Here is an 18,312-nt window from a genome sequence, read left to right as displayed (position 1 = left end):
GTGGTGATATGGGTTTTTGATCTGTCCTGTCATACGTCACTACTGTGGTGATATGGGTTTTTGATCTGTCCTGTCATACGTCACTTCTGTGGTGATATGGGTTTTTGATCTGTCCTGTCTTACGTCACTACTGTGGTGATATGGGTTTTTGATCTGTCCTGTCATACGACGCTACTGTGGTGATATGGGTTTTTGATTTGTCCTGTCTTACGACGCTACTGTGGTGATATGGGTGTTTGATCTGTCCTGTCTTACGTCACTACTGTGGTGATATGGGTGTTTGATCTGTCCTGTCTTACGTCACTACTGTGGTGATATGGGTTTTTGATCTGCCCTGTTATACCTAGTCACACTGTTGTTATATGCAAGCTATGCATGTGATAATACAGTATAAGCCTCTAAAATAAAATGTTTTCTTGGACAAAATTCATGTAACTGATGTTACATCTTTACTGCTGATCAATTGTACAAACTTACGTATCTCTTTCATGTCTGATATTATTTGTACTTGGTGGTGGTTGTATTGGTGGTAACACTGCTCTTTCTTGGCCCAATCCTCGCTGTAATGTGGCTTTAATCTGTTCAGAATCTACAGAAAGAAAAACAAGCCACAATGATGAAATGATTCCTAAATCAATCACTTTTCAAAAACACATTAATTATTTATATTTATTTTATATATATATATATTTTTTTTCACTAATGAGTAAATTTGCTAAATTAAATCAACATGTAAAATAACAATTGTTTCCCTGCCATGTTCATGGACTTAAATTCCAGTGAAATTAAATGCCAATGAAAATAAATGGTTTTACAGTAGTTCAAACAGTCAAATTCTTTCATTCCAATTTCAATCAGTCTAATGCATTTTTTCAGAAAATTCAGCCTTGAAATTTGATGCTATCAGAATACTAGTTGAAGGAAGAAAGTTGAAGCTTTGTTTGTCTAAACCAAACACCATATGGAGTTATAATGTTTTGAAGATTCTATTTGAGTATGATTACGTCATTGCTCTAATTACCCAGAGTTCAATGCTAATAAACAGTAAGAGTGTTACACCATTTTGAATCAAACGGACTGGTTCTTTTTGCTTTTAGCCATAAACTAGTCAATATATTACAGGAGTGAAAAAGGTAACTGAATTAGCCAGTTTTTTAGATTAAATAGGGATTGTTCAGACAGTTTTTACTATAGTTCAAATTTTTCACCATAGTTAAGTGCAGAATTCAATTTGCTGCTTTTCCTGCTCGCCACTGTGGTCGCCACGGTGATTAGTAAGACTGCCACAGTGTTTTTTTCATTGTTCATCCTGTGAACTGTATTACGAAATATAGAAAGAAATACGTAGCTATCAGGGATCTTGCCATGCTTCCGACCAGGACTATTGTCCGACGTACCGACCGACACGCATCCTGCCAGTCGTGGATTATAATGTTTAAACAATAGACGTAGTCGCACGATGTGGTAGTGGCTTATAAACAATACAAGTTAATTTTGTAAAATTAGCACCTCTTTGTTCGTAAGTAAATACTTTGATGATCAACGCAGTCTTTAGATTGAAAGCTAACATTTTTTCAAAATCAATTCCACCCCGATATAACATGGGCAAAGCGGAGTTCACGATCAGTTTACGCTACTCAAGAAAAAAACGTGTTTATTGCGTGATTGCGTAAAATACATTTGAACTTTTATCATCGCGAATCATGTAAAAACTCTTTTTTTCAAGACTTCTTATACCTTTTAAAAATTGCTTATCACCTATTTCGAAAACCATCATGCAGTTTTCCTCTGAAATCCATACCAACACATCGTGCTACGACATCGCTTTACTTCCGCAATGTAATTTTTATGATCACTACCATTCGGAAAATTTCGGGTTCTGCCGGCATTACCATGCAGTATTCTGATTGGTTAATGGCATTTTTGACCCATCAGGTCAAAGGACACATGCCGGTCAACTAATACGTCACAATTATCATGGCGGTCTGTCTTTTTCACCGAAGCAATTGAGTGATCAAAAATAATCGCTCAAATTTTACGTTTATTTCATATAAAACAACTTAGTCATGAATGACACTGCCTTCGCTAGTTGTCATTCAAAAGTTGCATGGACATAAATTGGCAAACGTGATTTCTATGGCATTTTCAAGTTTGTAGCACTCTCCATCCAGGTCAGCATTATTCTCAGCAAGGAAACCAGATAGCACCAAACAAGTACAACAGGTAAAATGACAAGGAAGTATACAAATCAGATCTGCAAATATGTCAGTGTTGTGTCTGTTTGGATAAACTAGTTTGTGGCCCTGGATTAGTTTCAATATCTCTAATAAGAACAAGATTACTTCTCATACGACAATGATACAAATTAAGTGCAAAATTCCATAAAAATATTATCAAGTTTTTATTATCATACATTAATATTAACAAATCGTGTGAAATTTTATGTACAGAGAAACACATATTTATGCTTTGGTTGACAGAACTTCTCAAAGTAAAAAACAGAAGACCTGCGAAACTTTATACAATTGTCGGACACGCAGTGAATAGTACCGGTGTGTTTTTGTAATACATGCAGTTCCAGTTCCAGTGGCTTTGCTTTCTGAGAAAAAAAATCTGGCTATGCACCTGAAAAAAAACAAAAAAAACAACAACATTTAGCCCAAAGTAAGCAGAGGTTGTAGCAAATGTGCTCTCATTGGCTGTTAGATTTAATTAAAAACGATATTTGAGTCTTTTTAGTACGAAAAAATATTACTTAATAAATTTATACCAGCCAGAAAGAAAGAAATTGCAGTTCACACTGTACTATTTTATACATGTTCTACCAAAGTCTAGGATGAACTAATTCAACAGTCTGTTTCCACCTACAAAGTTGTCAAATTAATATTTATGGGATTAAGAATGTGCAAAAAGCCACTTGAGCTGAACCAAATGGATGCCAAGCTATCAAAAGAAATAAAAAAAACTATTGAGAAAAATACAAAAAAATACATTTAATATAAAAGCAGATAGAAGTGCATAAAAAACTAATCAGCAGAGGTAGTGATCATGTAATCAAATTTCCTTTGAACTGGATTGCATTGTCTCAGATTGGCTGCTAATTTGATAATTAATTTGCATACTAATTAACATATTGTAGTTGTATTAAAATATATAAAATAATATCCGAAGTTTTGAAAAAAAAAATTATGACTATTAAGTCAACATCATTAAAATTGAGGATTACGTGAACTTGACCCCCTCCCTAATATTGTTTCACATATCCCTTAAAAACATGGCCGCCGTTAAATCCATCTCAATCGAGGTCCGTAATTTATTTTCCTGCTCATAATGGAGATAAATTATGGTAGCTAAACATTGAAATTGCCACCCTGACTTCAGCACCGAAATAAATAGCTGATTGGGAAAATGTGTCTCTGTTGACAGAGGTTCGATTTACCGATAAACTTCAACACCACAGGGAGCATAGAGGTCCCAGTCACGAGTGCAGTAACGCACTCGGTTATCATATTTACTTCAAAGGTAATTTAAAAGCGATGATAGATTCATTGATATTTAATTACAGTACTTTTCAATTTCATCATTCCTTTCGGTTGGCCGAACTTGACTTGTGTTTTCTCGATAATTCTAGTCTAATATGTCGTCACGAAACCAAGTTTCAATCTGCTAGCAGTTGCCAATGAACACCGGCAACAGCAATCGTACATAACAGAATCACGATCAGCGTGTTCTAAACTTTTACGTTTTTATTATTCCAGTATTTTATATGCCAAACGTTATTCCCAAGCCTCCTAAATGACGAGATAAACTTTCGATTTACACGTTTCATAACCAGTTCTTGAACTAATAGCAGGACTGTTTTTCTGGCAAAGTGTGACACTGTGCGATCGCTAGTTTCTCACTGAAGTCAGGACACATAAGGATAAATCAAAGTTCGTAATAAATACCATAAGCACAGTTTCTTACCTTTGAGATAGAATTTAATCTATGTAAGCCTTGTGCAAAGAAAGATACAGTCCCGGAATACAATATCCTCAGACGAAATCAACGGCGATTTCCTTAGCGGTTAGACTGGCGCATGTGCAATACGGTATGCCAGTTCTCTTGCGAGATGTTGTTAAAACTCGGATTTTTCCGGCAAATTTCGGCACTTGTACTAGTAAAATGTTGAAAATCACAGAAAAACACAATGAAACTTTGGCGAATCAAAAAAATACTTGGCGTGCATATGTATGGCATTGAGAATTACATTTGCACCAACTTTGAAAAAAAGTCATTGTCAATGACACGTCCCCGTTCCGTTCATATTTGAATGACATATACATTCAAAGCAGATCATGACCGAAATGCACCTGCATATGTACAACACATTGTGCTAAATCTGAACAAAATCCATCCATGCATGACTGAGATCCGGTTCTGGAATTGTGAAAATACGTGATTTTGATGCATTTTCGGCCTTAAAATGGCCATCATTCCGCTATTGTTAAGCAGATCATGAAACAAATGCACATATCTATTTGTGACATGATGTACCATGTGTGTGTAAAGTTTGAACTTGATCAATCCAGACATGTCTTGGATACGGATCCAGAACTGAATTCTTTAACAAAATGGCCGCCAGTCGGCCATTTCGAACTTGATCCGAAAAAAAAAAAAAGACGTGCATCAAGGTCCTATTATGTTTAATGTATGTACCAAATTTGAACAAAATCCATCCATGCATAACTGAGATACGGGTCCGGAATGGTGAAAATGTGCGATTTCAATGCATTTTCGGCCTTAAAGCGGCCCCCATTTGGCTATCGTTAATGAGATCATGAAACAAATGCACATACATATTTGTGACATGATGTACCTTGTGTGTGTGAAGTTTGAACTTGATCAATCCAGACATGTCTCGGATACGGATCCAGAACTGAATTCTTTAAAACAAAATGGCCGCCAGTCGGCTATTTCGAACTTGATCCGAAAAAAAAAATGACGTGCATCAAGGTCCTATTATGTTTAATGTATGTACCAAATTTGAATGAAATCTGTCCATGCATAACTGAGATCTGGGTCCGGAATGGTGAAAATGTGCGATTTCAATGCATTTTCGGCCTTAAAGCGGCCCCCATTTGGCTATCTTTAATGAGATCATGAAACAAATGCACATACATATTTGTGACATGATGTACCTTGTGTGTGTGAAGTTTGAACTTGATCAATCCAGACATGTCTCGGATACGGATCCAGAACTGAATTCTTTAAAACAAAATGGCCGCCAGTCGGCTATTTCGAACTTGATCCGAAAAAAAAAATGATGTGCATCAAGGTCCTATTATGTTTAATGTATGTACCAAATTTGAATGAAATCCGTCCATGCATAACTGAGATCCGGGTCCGGAATGGTGAAAATGTGCGATTTCAATGCATTTTCGGCCTTAAAGTGGCCGCCATTTGGCTATCGTTAATGAGATCATGAAACAAATGCACATACATATTTGTGACATGATGTACCTTGTGTGTGTGAAGTTTGAACTCGATCAATCCAAGCATGTCTCAGATACGGATCCAGAACTGAATTCTTTAAAACAAAATGGCCGCCAGTCGGCCATTTCGAACCCGATCCAAAAAAAAAAATGACGTGCATCAAGGTCCTATTATGCTTAATGTATGTACCAAATTTGAACAAAATCCGTCCATGCATAACTGAGATCCGGGTCCGGAATGGTGAAAATGTGCGATTTTGATGCATTTTCGGCCTTAAAATGGCCACTATTCGGCTATCGTTAATCGGATCATGAAAAAAATGCATGTGCATATGTCCCATATAATGTGTGATGTATGAGTGAAGTTTGAACTTAATCGGTCCATGCATGTTCGAGATACAGGTGATCACGCACGGACGCACGCACGCACGGACGGACGCACACAGGGCAAAACATAAGTCCCCGTTTTCGGACTGCGTCCGAACGGGGACTAAAAAGGCGGACAACGGACAGACAGACAGAACCCAATCTATAAGCCTTCGGCAGACTTCGTCTGCAAAGGCTAAAAAGAAGCAACTTTTTTTGCATGGCATGACTGAGTAAGAGGAATTATTGGTATAACCGGTGTATAACATCGCGAAGTAAGATAAGGCACGTAGTAACTTTGATGATCGTTTGGAAGTTTTATTTGTTCGTTCATTACTGTAAATGTAAACGTTGTAGAAGCTGATGGTACGAATATTGAACAATTTTTTGAAGGAGAATGTTTTTGTAGTCAATAAGATCATGGAAGTCGAGAACATAATCCTGGCTGAAACGTTTCAAATGCGTTTCATTTAACCTTTTACAATTTATTTGTTTGTTTGTTTTTAATAGTCTGCAGCATTTGCATTTCGATTTGACAATATTTCATTTTATTAAATTCAAACTCTTCTAAATAGTGAAAAGTAATATTTTGACTCCAATAGAAAAAATATTTGCACTGTGACTGAGCTCATTAATATTACAAAAGTGCCCAAAAGAATAGTGTTTATAACACTGGATGAAGCAAATAAATATGTGCCACATTGTTTTTGAAAATATATGTTGTTTGTTATGTGGGTGTAAATGTGCTTTGGTCAATCTCTATTATTATGTAAATGATATTCAAATCATATGCAAATTAGTCCACCACAGTGGTTTAAATTCCTAGGGAGAACACTGTAAGTGTATGACTTTTAATGTCATAATAAATCTTAAAAGATTATTTGATCAGATTATGATCCGGAATATTTTACTTACCAAATTTTGAAATATGAGGTGTACTTTGTTCAGTTCCACTACTATCACTTGAGAATTCATCCCAGTCTTCCCAAGAACATTTGGCACTAACCCCACTTAGATTTGAACCATCTGTTTCAATACCACGATCTACTTGTTCCGGTAAGTGGGGATCTATTTCAAATATTGTTTCTCCCCTTCTCATATCTGTAACTAACCATGGTCCACCAGCTCTGAAAAGGCAAATATTTTTTTGTTTTACTTAAACAATATAGCATGTGAAATAATTGCAATGAATCCTACTCTATCAATTTCAAAGAAAAAATCTCTCTCATGACAACATAAGATGTATAAAATCAATGTTATCTGTTACCATTTTTTTTTGCAATTTCTGAAATTCAGTTATTTTTAAAGTATGAATGACAAAGCAAATATCATAGCCTGAGTTAAACTGGTTGTAACCATTTGCTTGGTTGTTGAGAATCTCAGATTTTTCCTTACAGCAAAAAGACATGCATTACTACATGCAGGTTTGATTCGTATAAAATTTGTTCATGGCTAAAAGTTGCCATTTGCTCACTGGCACTAAAAGATCCAGGGCCAGCCAACAGAGGTTGTACTATACAACTGACATTGTAATACTTACACAGGTATTTTTCTCATTAAATCTAAAACTGCAGGACCATTCCAATGCTGAGCCGTTTGTAATTCTTCATTACAGACACCAACGATCTGTTGGCGGAAATAATAAAATAATATCCAATGAAACCAACAACAATAATATATATTAGGCATAAACTCCAAACATTCTTCCTGAACCTCCAATATTAATGAGACACCTTCAATATTGCACACTGCAGAAGTTTGTCAATGGCAAAGAAAAATTAAGATACACATATTGAAAGTGCAAAATCCTCTGGACTTTCTCATAAGAACTAGCCACAAGAATCCCTGGTATGTAAATTATGAGTACTGTAGTTGCCACGCAAGAGACGCAAATATATTAACTTACCACGATAGCTTATCAACAAGTTCACAACATACTTAAAGTGCCTGTGCAATGCCCACCCACACACTTCCCATTTTACATCTGTGCCCCACTGAAATGGGCAGTTATTGATTTTTTTGCTGAAAATCATTACTCGTATCCAAGTACATTTGGGATATTTTTCATGTTGTGCGCCACCAAATGCCAAAATATGAGAGGAAGTCATACCCATGAGCCGTAATAACACCGGTCATTCAGTATACTTTTAAACGATATACATTTTTCAGTCGGCATTTTTTCTTTTTTTGAGAGAGAGAGAGAGTTTTTAGATGTTGTGTTGTGGGCAGTTGCAGTGAAACGTATAGTCATAGTGTAAGTATTCACACGTTTCTAATCGATCCGAAGGTGCGACATCAGTGGATGAAAGCCACTTAACCTCAGGTTCTTTTTTTTAGAAAAACTGTCCTCGTCCATGAAAAAAAAAAAAAGGTTTAAAGAGAAACGCCGACAGCGTAAACCTGGCGCAACACTTTTGAAAGAAATAGATTCCGGACCAGCCCATGATCACCGAGGCGGATTTCAGAAGAGAGAGAGACGTCCGGCAAGTGTTTCAAATGACTTGACTTTTTTTGCGATACTGATTATCATTTTATAGAGACCATTTAGTCCCTGTTAAGTAAAAGGTAACGATAATTTTGACAGTGACACGATAACGAAGCGTTTGACAAACAGGAAATTACACAGCCCTTACACACTGCTGATTGTTTTCATTTTCGAAGGCTAAAAAAATGTTTCTGAATTGTTCAGTGATTGGTGTTGAATGTCGAATTCACACCTCTGTTCTTTTTTTACCTCCATGCTTGCAGCTTGATCTGCGTAATAATTTATGGAATAAGAATCCGGGCTTGGTCAATGTGTTTCCACCGAATAAAGTTTTAATATGATGTTATAATTATGACAATCGCGCTATGGATCATGCTAAATCGAATCCACTCTGAATTAATCTGTATGTGCGTCGATCTTGATATTTTATAGTGATCGCTATAGTCTAATGTTTAGAATGTCAAAATATGTTCTCTTTTATTTTAATTTTGAAAGTTTTACTCAGACGATCGATGAAATAAAACAGTGCAGTGACGTGCCTAGCAACCTGCTAAATAACGAGATAATTCTGATGTCAAATTCTATTTTGTCCAGCGACAGTGTACAAACGTGCACCAGTGTCGGTGACAATCACGGTGACCAGCTACACCAGAATGAACATATTTCGCATCTAACTCAACCCCATGCAACAAAAATTGATACTAAGTGTTCATTATGGTCCATTAAGTGACAATTTAGTCAAAGACGAGAAAACTGCACAAGAAATTTGCCTTATTTACACGTATCGGCAATGCAAGCTGCCCTGCGACTTCCCCTTCTGACGTCACAAGGGGAATTTCTGTATGCAAATGAGAAGCTAATGAGGAGCCTCGTTTTAAAATACACGAAAATAAAGTTGCCATAGACTGAGTTTAAAACACATTTTTTCACTTAAAAATAATAATTCATGATTAGAAACATAAAAATTAATAATATTTATGTATCAATGGATAATTTTAGGTGTGAAAATAGCAGCCATTTCACAGGCACTTTAATGCATTACATGCCACACAAATGGTTTAGATTTCCAAAATGCAAATTCAGTGTTAGCCTCCATGGTGACTGATTTGCTAACAATGCACAATTCTCACATGCATATTTGTAACAGTAGAAGTAATTGTTGAAACCACTATGCTTGAGGATTACACCATAGTTAATATAAGAATTGTCTTTGTATGTTATATCACATGACTGAGTAAGTAGAACCAACAAAGCCATAGAATGAAAGGCCCATGTGACAAATCACATAACAACGCCATGGAATGAACGCCCACATGATAATGAATCACATAACAATGCCATAGAATGAAATCCCACACGATGAATCACATAACGCCATAGAATGAAAGCCCACATGAAAAATTACATAACAGCGCCATTGAATGAAATCCCACATGACAAATCACATGCCTTAGATTGAAAGCCCACATGACGAATCACATAACAATGCCATAGAATGAAATCCCACATGACAAATCACATGCCTTAGATTGAAAGCCCACATGATGACGAATCACATAACAATGCCATAGAATGAAATTCCACATGATAATGAATCACATAACAATGCCATAGAATGTAATCCCACATGACGAATCACATAACAATTATGCCATAGAATGAAATCCCACATGACAAATCACATGCCTTAGATTGAAAGCCCACATGATGACGAATCACATAACAATGCCATAGAATGAAATCCCACATGATGACGAATCACATAACAATTATGCCATAGAATGAAAGCCCACATGATAATGAATCACATAACAATGCCATAGAACGAAAGCCCACATGATGACAAATACATACCTGAATGAATTGTACTGACCCAAAGGGTGTTGTTATCGGTGGCAGTTGTGGGTCTTCGACCATCAACATATGGTTAATACGAGACTCACTATTATCTAATGGGTTATGCCAGGACACATGGTCACCACTACATAATGTATTCTCTGAAAACAAAACATAATGAAATAAGGTCTGTTGCAAATAGTACATCACACACATCAGCTTGAAACCTGCATCCCACACACTTGTGTGTACTAGTGAAGTGTGCCATGTATGGTTAATTTTTGTTTTTTTGTTTCAGAGTATATTTATCGGTCCAACTAAAACCTTATGTCATATATTCAAAAGTATTATATGACAAATGCTGAGAACTGAAAATGTATCTTGTTGTTGTGTTATTGAATAATCTTAACACAATATGGCTACCCCATTCTCCGCTATGTGCTGATTTCATTTGTGACTAGATAACATATAATACCTACCTGATTGAAATACATATCTTGATAATCCTTGCATTAATTCTGCAGGCCATGTGGGTGGAGCCGTCTCCATAGATTCTCTTTTTAACCTGAATGTTAATTCAAACCCAAATCCACTTGGTCCTTCACCCCCTGTGAACCTGACAAATAATATAGGTAGTAATTTTGTCTTCATTACAAACATAATCTTAACTTTGGGAAGAAACATACGTTTCCAATCATTTAGCTATCCTCTCATCGGCTTTACATACACAAACAATTACATAGTTGATGACTTCCCCTTTTATAGGCCTATGTAGGATCTGTACACGAACCTAAACAACTACAGATCACTATATAACCCCAAATTAGATATATGTTTGTGCCAATATTATGCATATGTGTGGCAAATTTTTTCCACGAAAATAGAAAAAGAACGAACACCTGTCATGGGATCTTTGAATAAATCACTACAATTTTGCAAAAAAATCAAAAGTTTTAAACTACTGTAAAAATTAGAAATGTTCGTACATATGCGCACGAGTCATCGTAAGTTCCTTGTTTATAACCATGGTAACAGGTTCTAAAATCTTTGGGATTGCACCAGTGCTTCAAGAGAAATGCAATTTACTATGAATACAAAATTCACGTATTTACCAGAGGTATTAATTTAGTGTGCCAACATCTTATGTACACTATACTGCCTTGATAAAAGGTGTTGTCACGAAATAAATTTGTGATTGGAATATCCCATGACTGATGTTCAACTTATAAGCTGAGAACTGCACTTAAAACAACTAGTAAACCAATGTAAAAATTGTATTCTACAAAAAAAACCCAGATGAAACACTTCCTTTTTTTAGAACTACTTACTCATGAACCCGTCCATCACCATGGAGATCTGAGATTCCAAAACTAACATAGTGCCAATGAGGAGGTACACCTTTCTCTGGGTCTCCAGGATTGGAATACATACTGATGTAGTCCAAAGGGTCAGGACCACCTAACCTGTTGAAAAACCACACAAAGTTTAAGAATCGTTTTCATACATGTATGTAGTTCAGTCTCTTCCCAAAATAAGTGGTACAACATTCAATTATCTCTTTATTAATCAAAGGCAACATACCACTACTCACATTATGCATTTTATTTATCACACATGAAATCATGGAGCTAAAACAGGAGTGAACACTCATTGATGCTAACTACTTGCTCTGTAGATAAATCTTAATGGGTTTATTGAGGGATTAGAGGATGTGAATATTCAAATTAGCAGTTTTGCATTCATTACAAACAGGAAGTCAAAAATGGCAGTTATATTGATTTTGTCGTAAACTCCAGCAACTACATGAGAACAATTTCAATGGGGATTATATTTATAAACTTGACGGAAAAAATGAGTTTCATTGTTATTTTAAATGTTCACATGGATTTAACTTGGTAAATATTACTCATCAGCGAAATTAAAAACCTGTGAACAATTAATTAAGGATGCTGTACACGTTTTTTGGTATATTGATGGAAAGCTTATTTCACACTGGATATGAAATCGACAAGATAGTGTGTGTATGGACGTGTATAGTCACGTGATCTCTGTGTAAACACAGAATACCATTTTCGATAAAAAAATAATTGAACCAATGAATAAACGAATTTAGTGGAACATTGGCAACAAAACAGTATTCAGACGACGCTCACCACCATTTCGCGTTAATTGAGATATATACATGTATCTACATGATAGTTGGAGAAGAAATAATTATTTAGCTATATTGAAAAAACAATGCGATCTGGTTCTTTCCGGTATTCAGAAATTAGAACGTAATTTCGAAACAAATAGGAAAATAGAAAAGTCCCAGCGCTGCTTGAGAAGGAACATATCGAAGAGTGTCTGTGCGAAAAATTAGTATAATACGTCCACTAGAACTCGAGATCAAAGGCCTGCAGTTGTCGTGAATCACTGTTTTGTTTAACCGAGAAAACGGCAAAAACAACTTAGCAGCAACGTATCGTCGGCTAACTCAAAATCCATGTGTCCCTTGGATCAAAACAAACTCGTAACCACTAGTCATGGTATCTGTCTGTCATAATCACGTAGATGTGTGAATATAAATGATGTCATGATTTACATATTCATTATTAAGTTGTAGGAAGAGGCACTCCCTTTCTGGAAGACTCATTACCATACATTGCCCTAAATGGAAGGTCACTCTTTTGCTCCGCTGCTGAACCAATAACCGTGGCTGAACGCACCACCAGAGTCAACTACATGTAGTTTTCTTTCCAAGATTTTTTTTTACTACGCGAGATGTCTCGACAAAGATCTATACTATCTGACTTGAATGGCAATGAGGGGGAGAGAAGTCACAGCGAGTGCTGAACTGAATTGCTTGGGTTTAAAGTTGTCTGTCGATTGGACGGCGAATTTTCATTTTGTTTGTTCCGTTATTATTTTGTGGATTTGTAAAATAACCTGTTCGCCATAAATTGTGTTTTCCGTTTTTAGTTCCCAAAACTGTTGTGACAAAATTAGTGTGATGATTCTTTTTCCATCTTCAATGCGTAATACATAGTACCGGAACAACTGCTGGCAGGGACTACTGCCGGTATCTTACATTCAGTTCACTTTCTATATCATGTATAACAAATCTAACTTCATTGAATCCGTCAAGTTATTTGTTGAGAATGTGAAGATTAAAAAAAATAAAACATGTAAAACAGCTGCTTGTCTCAGGCTTTACGTGTGGCTAAGTCCGGGGGCCAAGTGTTTCACTTTCGACTCATTGTGGCCGGAGTCCATGATACGTAATTTGGTCATGAAAACTAAGTCTGCCATGTGCCCAAATTTTCTACCTTTTGTTTATACCTCCATGGTCTGATTGATTAAATCGGGGAAAGTACTAACGTTAGTAAAAATATAGAATTTTTGGTTTCAAAGCAGAAAAACATGTACAGCATCCTTAACGGCGAAATACTCAATTTGCCACCTGTTTTAAGACTAATATTTTTCCTGCGAAAATAGATCATGAAGTAAATTCTTGATTCAGCTAAAATAAATTATTATACATCTGTCACTGTAACACCAGGTATTTTCATCCTACCATATTAGGAAATGTGAATTCCAAATAAAGAACAATTACGTGCATAAGCGTCCTCTAATAATAATAAAACAAAACATGGCTGCCCCCAGGATTTGACCAGACCCCACACCAGGGTTCTGCCCAGCTTGATTTGTGTGTCGGTCGCTAATTAACATTCATTTTACCATCCTACTTGCTACGAATCAACTACACTTTAATTATTTTAACTTTTATTTATTTTAAATATTTCAATGTAAAATTAATCTGCTTTAATAAAAGTGAAAAAATATATACACTTTATTTTTGAAATCATGTCTAAAACGCGTATTTTTAGACATTGACCTCTGACCTGGCAGCTATATTTTTTTCAAAGCGTGTCGTCCGTTTGTTTTGGCAAAAGTGGCAACAAGAATTTAATTGTTTTATTTTCCGATGGAACGCTGGTAATTCACATTAATAGTGAGAAATTAGTATTCCTTGTATCGCTGACTGAATATAGTTTATGAATTTATTTTTATGAACGAGTCATGAAGCCAGAAACATCAATGACGGTTACTACACTAGAGTACAAGTGCAGATTAAACGAACGACAGCTTGATGCATCGCTGCCGGTGAAGTGAGCAAGTTATTGTTCAACTCGGCAAATCCTACACACAACTAAACTTGCAATGGTAATCCTTCCTTCTGTTTATTTATTATTGTCTCCCCTTCCATTATCTTGATGTACGACTTATTCCGATCTGGTTCGTTTGTTCATGGAGCTAAAAAAAGAAGGAGAGAGGACCCTATTGTCTTTCCTGTGTACCACGTTAGTTGGTTCTTGTTTGCTTAGCCAAAAGATAAACAATCTCTTCCCTGTTGTCTGTTTAATCCCTTCTAATTGGATTACGTGATTCGTGTATATTCGGAACGCATTTGGTATTCGCCGGCACACTGTGTGCAAAGGCCTCTGGGACGGAGAGCGCGATTAGAGTTGACTGCGCATGCACACAGTAACAAACAGGTACAGTAATCTTCCAACCTAGCGGCGAACCATCGACATATGAAATGCGATCTTTACCAATCGCTGGACGTCGCTCGCAGAAAATGAAAATAGAGTCTAAAAGCCAACTTCACAACGATAATAAATCAAGTTGAACTGTTTTGCAAATGTTTGCGGAAAATTTGGTAATCAAGCCTCGAAAATCGTCAACTCACGGAGCACAAAAATGTTGTAAATTGACGCCAATTCTTGAATAATCGTCCGACTGTTGTGCTTCCGATCTTCAAATACGCAGAATGACCTAATGTACCAATCACACGCCACTGCACATACGCAGTGACCTTATTTGTTAACTGCGCATTCAATTTTATGAGAGGGGCGTACATCTCACTTGAAATACAGGACTACGGCACGTCTCACTGTGCAAACATACACCAGCTATCGTGGATTTCCATAGAACGAAATTCAATGGGTTTAATTGGATAATCTGGGCGTGAAACAAGGAGTTTATTGGCTTATATTGCGTCCTCTCTCCTTCTTTTTTTAGCTCCATGGTTTGTTAAAACTATCAGAATGTCAATCGGAAGTTAAAACAAAAACACATTAGGCTGATGTCACACATGTACGTTGATTTTGAACAGCGGTGTCTTCTTTCAAGTTTTGTTGTGTGTTAATTTGTTGCATTATGTTGTGTGTTAAAACCAACAAGGACAATAGAATGATGGTCCAGTGGCTGACATCATGTGTGTATCAAACAAATAGAATAGTGCTGGTCGCCAACTTTTTGTCCTGGTTGGAAATTCTGAGTGCCAGTCGTTAGCGACCGGTGCCGACCAGCGTGGGCAGATCCCTGCCACACAAAGAATTTTGCTAAATCTGTTGTAAACGTTTTGAATTTTGGCATTCCCATGATGTTTCCCTGGGAGGAAAAGATGTACAATAATAAGGTTGTTACAAGGATACTGCACCAAATATGCGCTCAGACAGTACGTGGTCGCATCGAACTCCGCTACGCATCTGTCGATACTCCTGTTGTACTGTCTTCGTACATACTTGGATGTATCTTCGTAATATCTCATATTATCCACAGCAATTTTGCCTGAAATTCAACTATTTCAAAAGCTTAGTATGCAAAACATATAATGCAAACATTCCTATGAAGAGCCAACTTTACACCCTATTCAAAGGTTTATTGTATTGCGGTTCTAAGGAAATTTACATATGCGTTGAAAACAGGGAAGCTTGTAAATTTGCAAAAAGTGGTCTAATTTTCATGTTGTTTTTGTCTTGAGATTTTGAAAAACTGCCAATGTTATGTATTGTATTGGCTTTTAGAATTTCTTTTCCACAAAACGAATCATAATATTTCTTCAAGTACCCCTCTTTCAACACATCTATGTCAACAAAAGTCAGCAGGGATGAAAGGCTAGTCTATACAAAAGAATAATTAGCTCAAAACAAATAACTTAAGTAGGATAAAATCAGTTCATTCTCTTTTTTTTTAGCTCCATGACCAAACTTGTACAAGACAAAAGAATGTTTGATTGTTGTGTAAACTTTCTATTGTCTTTCTTACTAGGAAGCTCATCCCTGTATTGTTCTTGTAATGTGAGATGCATCATGAATATAGCACAAAGCTACATACCTTATTGAAATAGTGAAAGCATGTATCTGAGAAGCACATCTACATCATCTGACTGTTGTGAAATATTTTAGCTGGAATTAATTTTGTGAGTTTTGTATTAAGTTTATTTTTACTGATTTGTGATTAATGGAATGTAAAAAATGTAATTATTTTTACTGGATTTTATTTTCAACGATTCATCCATTTAATTTAAATTCCAAGTGAAAATAAGATTATTAAATAAATTATATTTTAATGATTCAGTATACAATACATGCAATATTTGGTTTGTGTGAATTCACTTTTACAATTAATAATAGAGTAAATATGGTTCCCAGATTCCTCCAAATGGAACTAAACTTATTATTTTGACCACAGAAATATCTTTATCATTTATATAAGCAAATGCACTAGTACTAATACAGCGATATAAATGTGTTGCACTGTTTTAAAAACATGTACACATCTTTTTATGAGTTGAAGTTTGCATTGGTGGTGTTCACAGATCTGTTTTTGTAAATGCAGAGCTTTATACCAATTTAGGATTCCAACACCTTTTCCCAAGTCAATCAGATTAATTGAATTTATGCTGATAGTTTTCCAACTTTATCACAACCATACATATACATCAGCTTTACAGTCAAAGTATTAGTCAGCATCCAATCTGATCAACATACATGTATTATATGCTTTTATAGAATAATTTTAATTTTGCATGTTTCCATGTATACAAATTCATCAGTTATTTGTACACATACATTCCACTCAGTCAAATTGAAGGAATTCTCACTAATTCAAATATTTACAATCCCCAACTGCAATATTTCACTGTGACTTTTAAGCAATTTCAAAGGAAAACTTTATAAAAAATTACTCAATTCAAAGAAGTTACAATGTACTTTGAAATTGCAGGTTAACACATTGTGCACATAACGTACTTCTCTTTTTTTCATACATATGGTACTAAACATTGCCTTAACAAATATACATGTACTAGAAGCAATTACAATGGATACAGTATATACCAACTGTTATTACATTTTGGTTACCAATTTTTACTAAGAAATTAACTTTCTACTCGGCCCAGTTAAAAAACAAAATTTTTAATTTCTTTTTAACTATAATAAAGATTTTATTTTGGTTTTTCATGCAGTTGGATTTTCGCTATTGTTTATTTGTCTTCAAATTTTGACAAAAAGCTGTGATGCACTAATTTTTTTTATTCTGGACCTGAAGACTCAATTTCTTTAGTTATATGTTTAACAGCCTCAATATACATAAAATGCTTTATGTTGTGTGGCGACCATTGAACAATGTTGAACCATCTACACAACTCACAATACCAGCCACAACAGAATAAATATGATTTTGTTACCATGGAAACAACTTTGCTTAAAACTTGATAAATTGTACCGAAAACCAAAAAAATATTTTAATACAAGTACAAAAACACAGAAATTTGGTATGAAATCCGGCAATAACTAATTCTCTGCCTTCTAAGTTATCATGTCACCAAGTTCAAACTAAACTCCTGTATCACTTCCGCTTTTTGTTATTTCAAACTGGTTTTAAAACTAGGCTACATATGTACTTATTTCAATTCGTTTTACTGAACTACTGACTGCTAGCGATACACAGAACAAACGAAAAATCCGTGTATGTGAATACCACACACGATAAAACGCATTGTTTCACCAACAGCTAGCTGCTAACTGTGATTTCAAACAGCTAAGACCTCCCCGAAGAGTCCTTGTCAATTGTAGGCAAAGAATGACTCGATCCAAGACACAAACAACCTCCAAATTTACACAGAATTATCCACCTTACCAATATTTTACAACGGCAGTGACTTGCAGTGGGTTAGGCTGGCTCTGATAAAGTTTCCTGCATGATGAGTAAATTGCCTCTAAGCCGATGGGCAGCTGAGAATTCGCTCCCGTCGCTGGCATTGGTTCCACAGCCTCCATTTTTCACAACTCTTGTACGTACGAAGCTTGCTTTACAGCGACC

The 18,312-nt window shown here is 35.8% G+C and overlaps 1 protein-coding gene across 1 annotated transcript in view; it reads right to left on the bottom strand.

The window, feature by feature from the left end:
- Nucleotides 1–18,264, bottom strand: part of LOC100313743 (suppressor of fused-like protein) — a 28,102-nt gene extending 9,838 nt beyond the window's left edge. The window contains 7 exon segments of the mRNA NM_001168192.1: nt 478–589; nt 6,756–6,967; nt 7,381–7,466; nt 10,180–10,322; nt 10,641–10,777; nt 11,490–11,624; nt 18,130–18,264. Of these exon segments, the coding sequence (NP_001161664.1) occupies nt 478–589; nt 6,756–6,967; nt 7,381–7,466; nt 10,180–10,322; nt 10,641–10,777; nt 11,490–11,624; nt 18,130–18,251 (947 nt within the window). The 5' untranslated portion in view covers nt 18,252–18,264.
- Between the last annotated feature and the right edge of the window lie 48 nt (nt 18,265–18,312).

The sequence above is a fragment of the Saccoglossus kowalevskii genome, chromosome 10, assembly GCF_978046115.1.
Source record: "Saccoglossus kowalevskii chromosome 10, keSacKowa6.1, whole genome shotgun sequence".
Lineage (NCBI taxonomy): Eukaryota > Metazoa > Hemichordata > Enteropneusta > Harrimaniidae > Saccoglossus > Saccoglossus kowalevskii.
The sequence above is the reverse complement of the archived record's forward strand: the minus strand, read 5'-3'. Positions and strand labels throughout refer to the sequence as shown.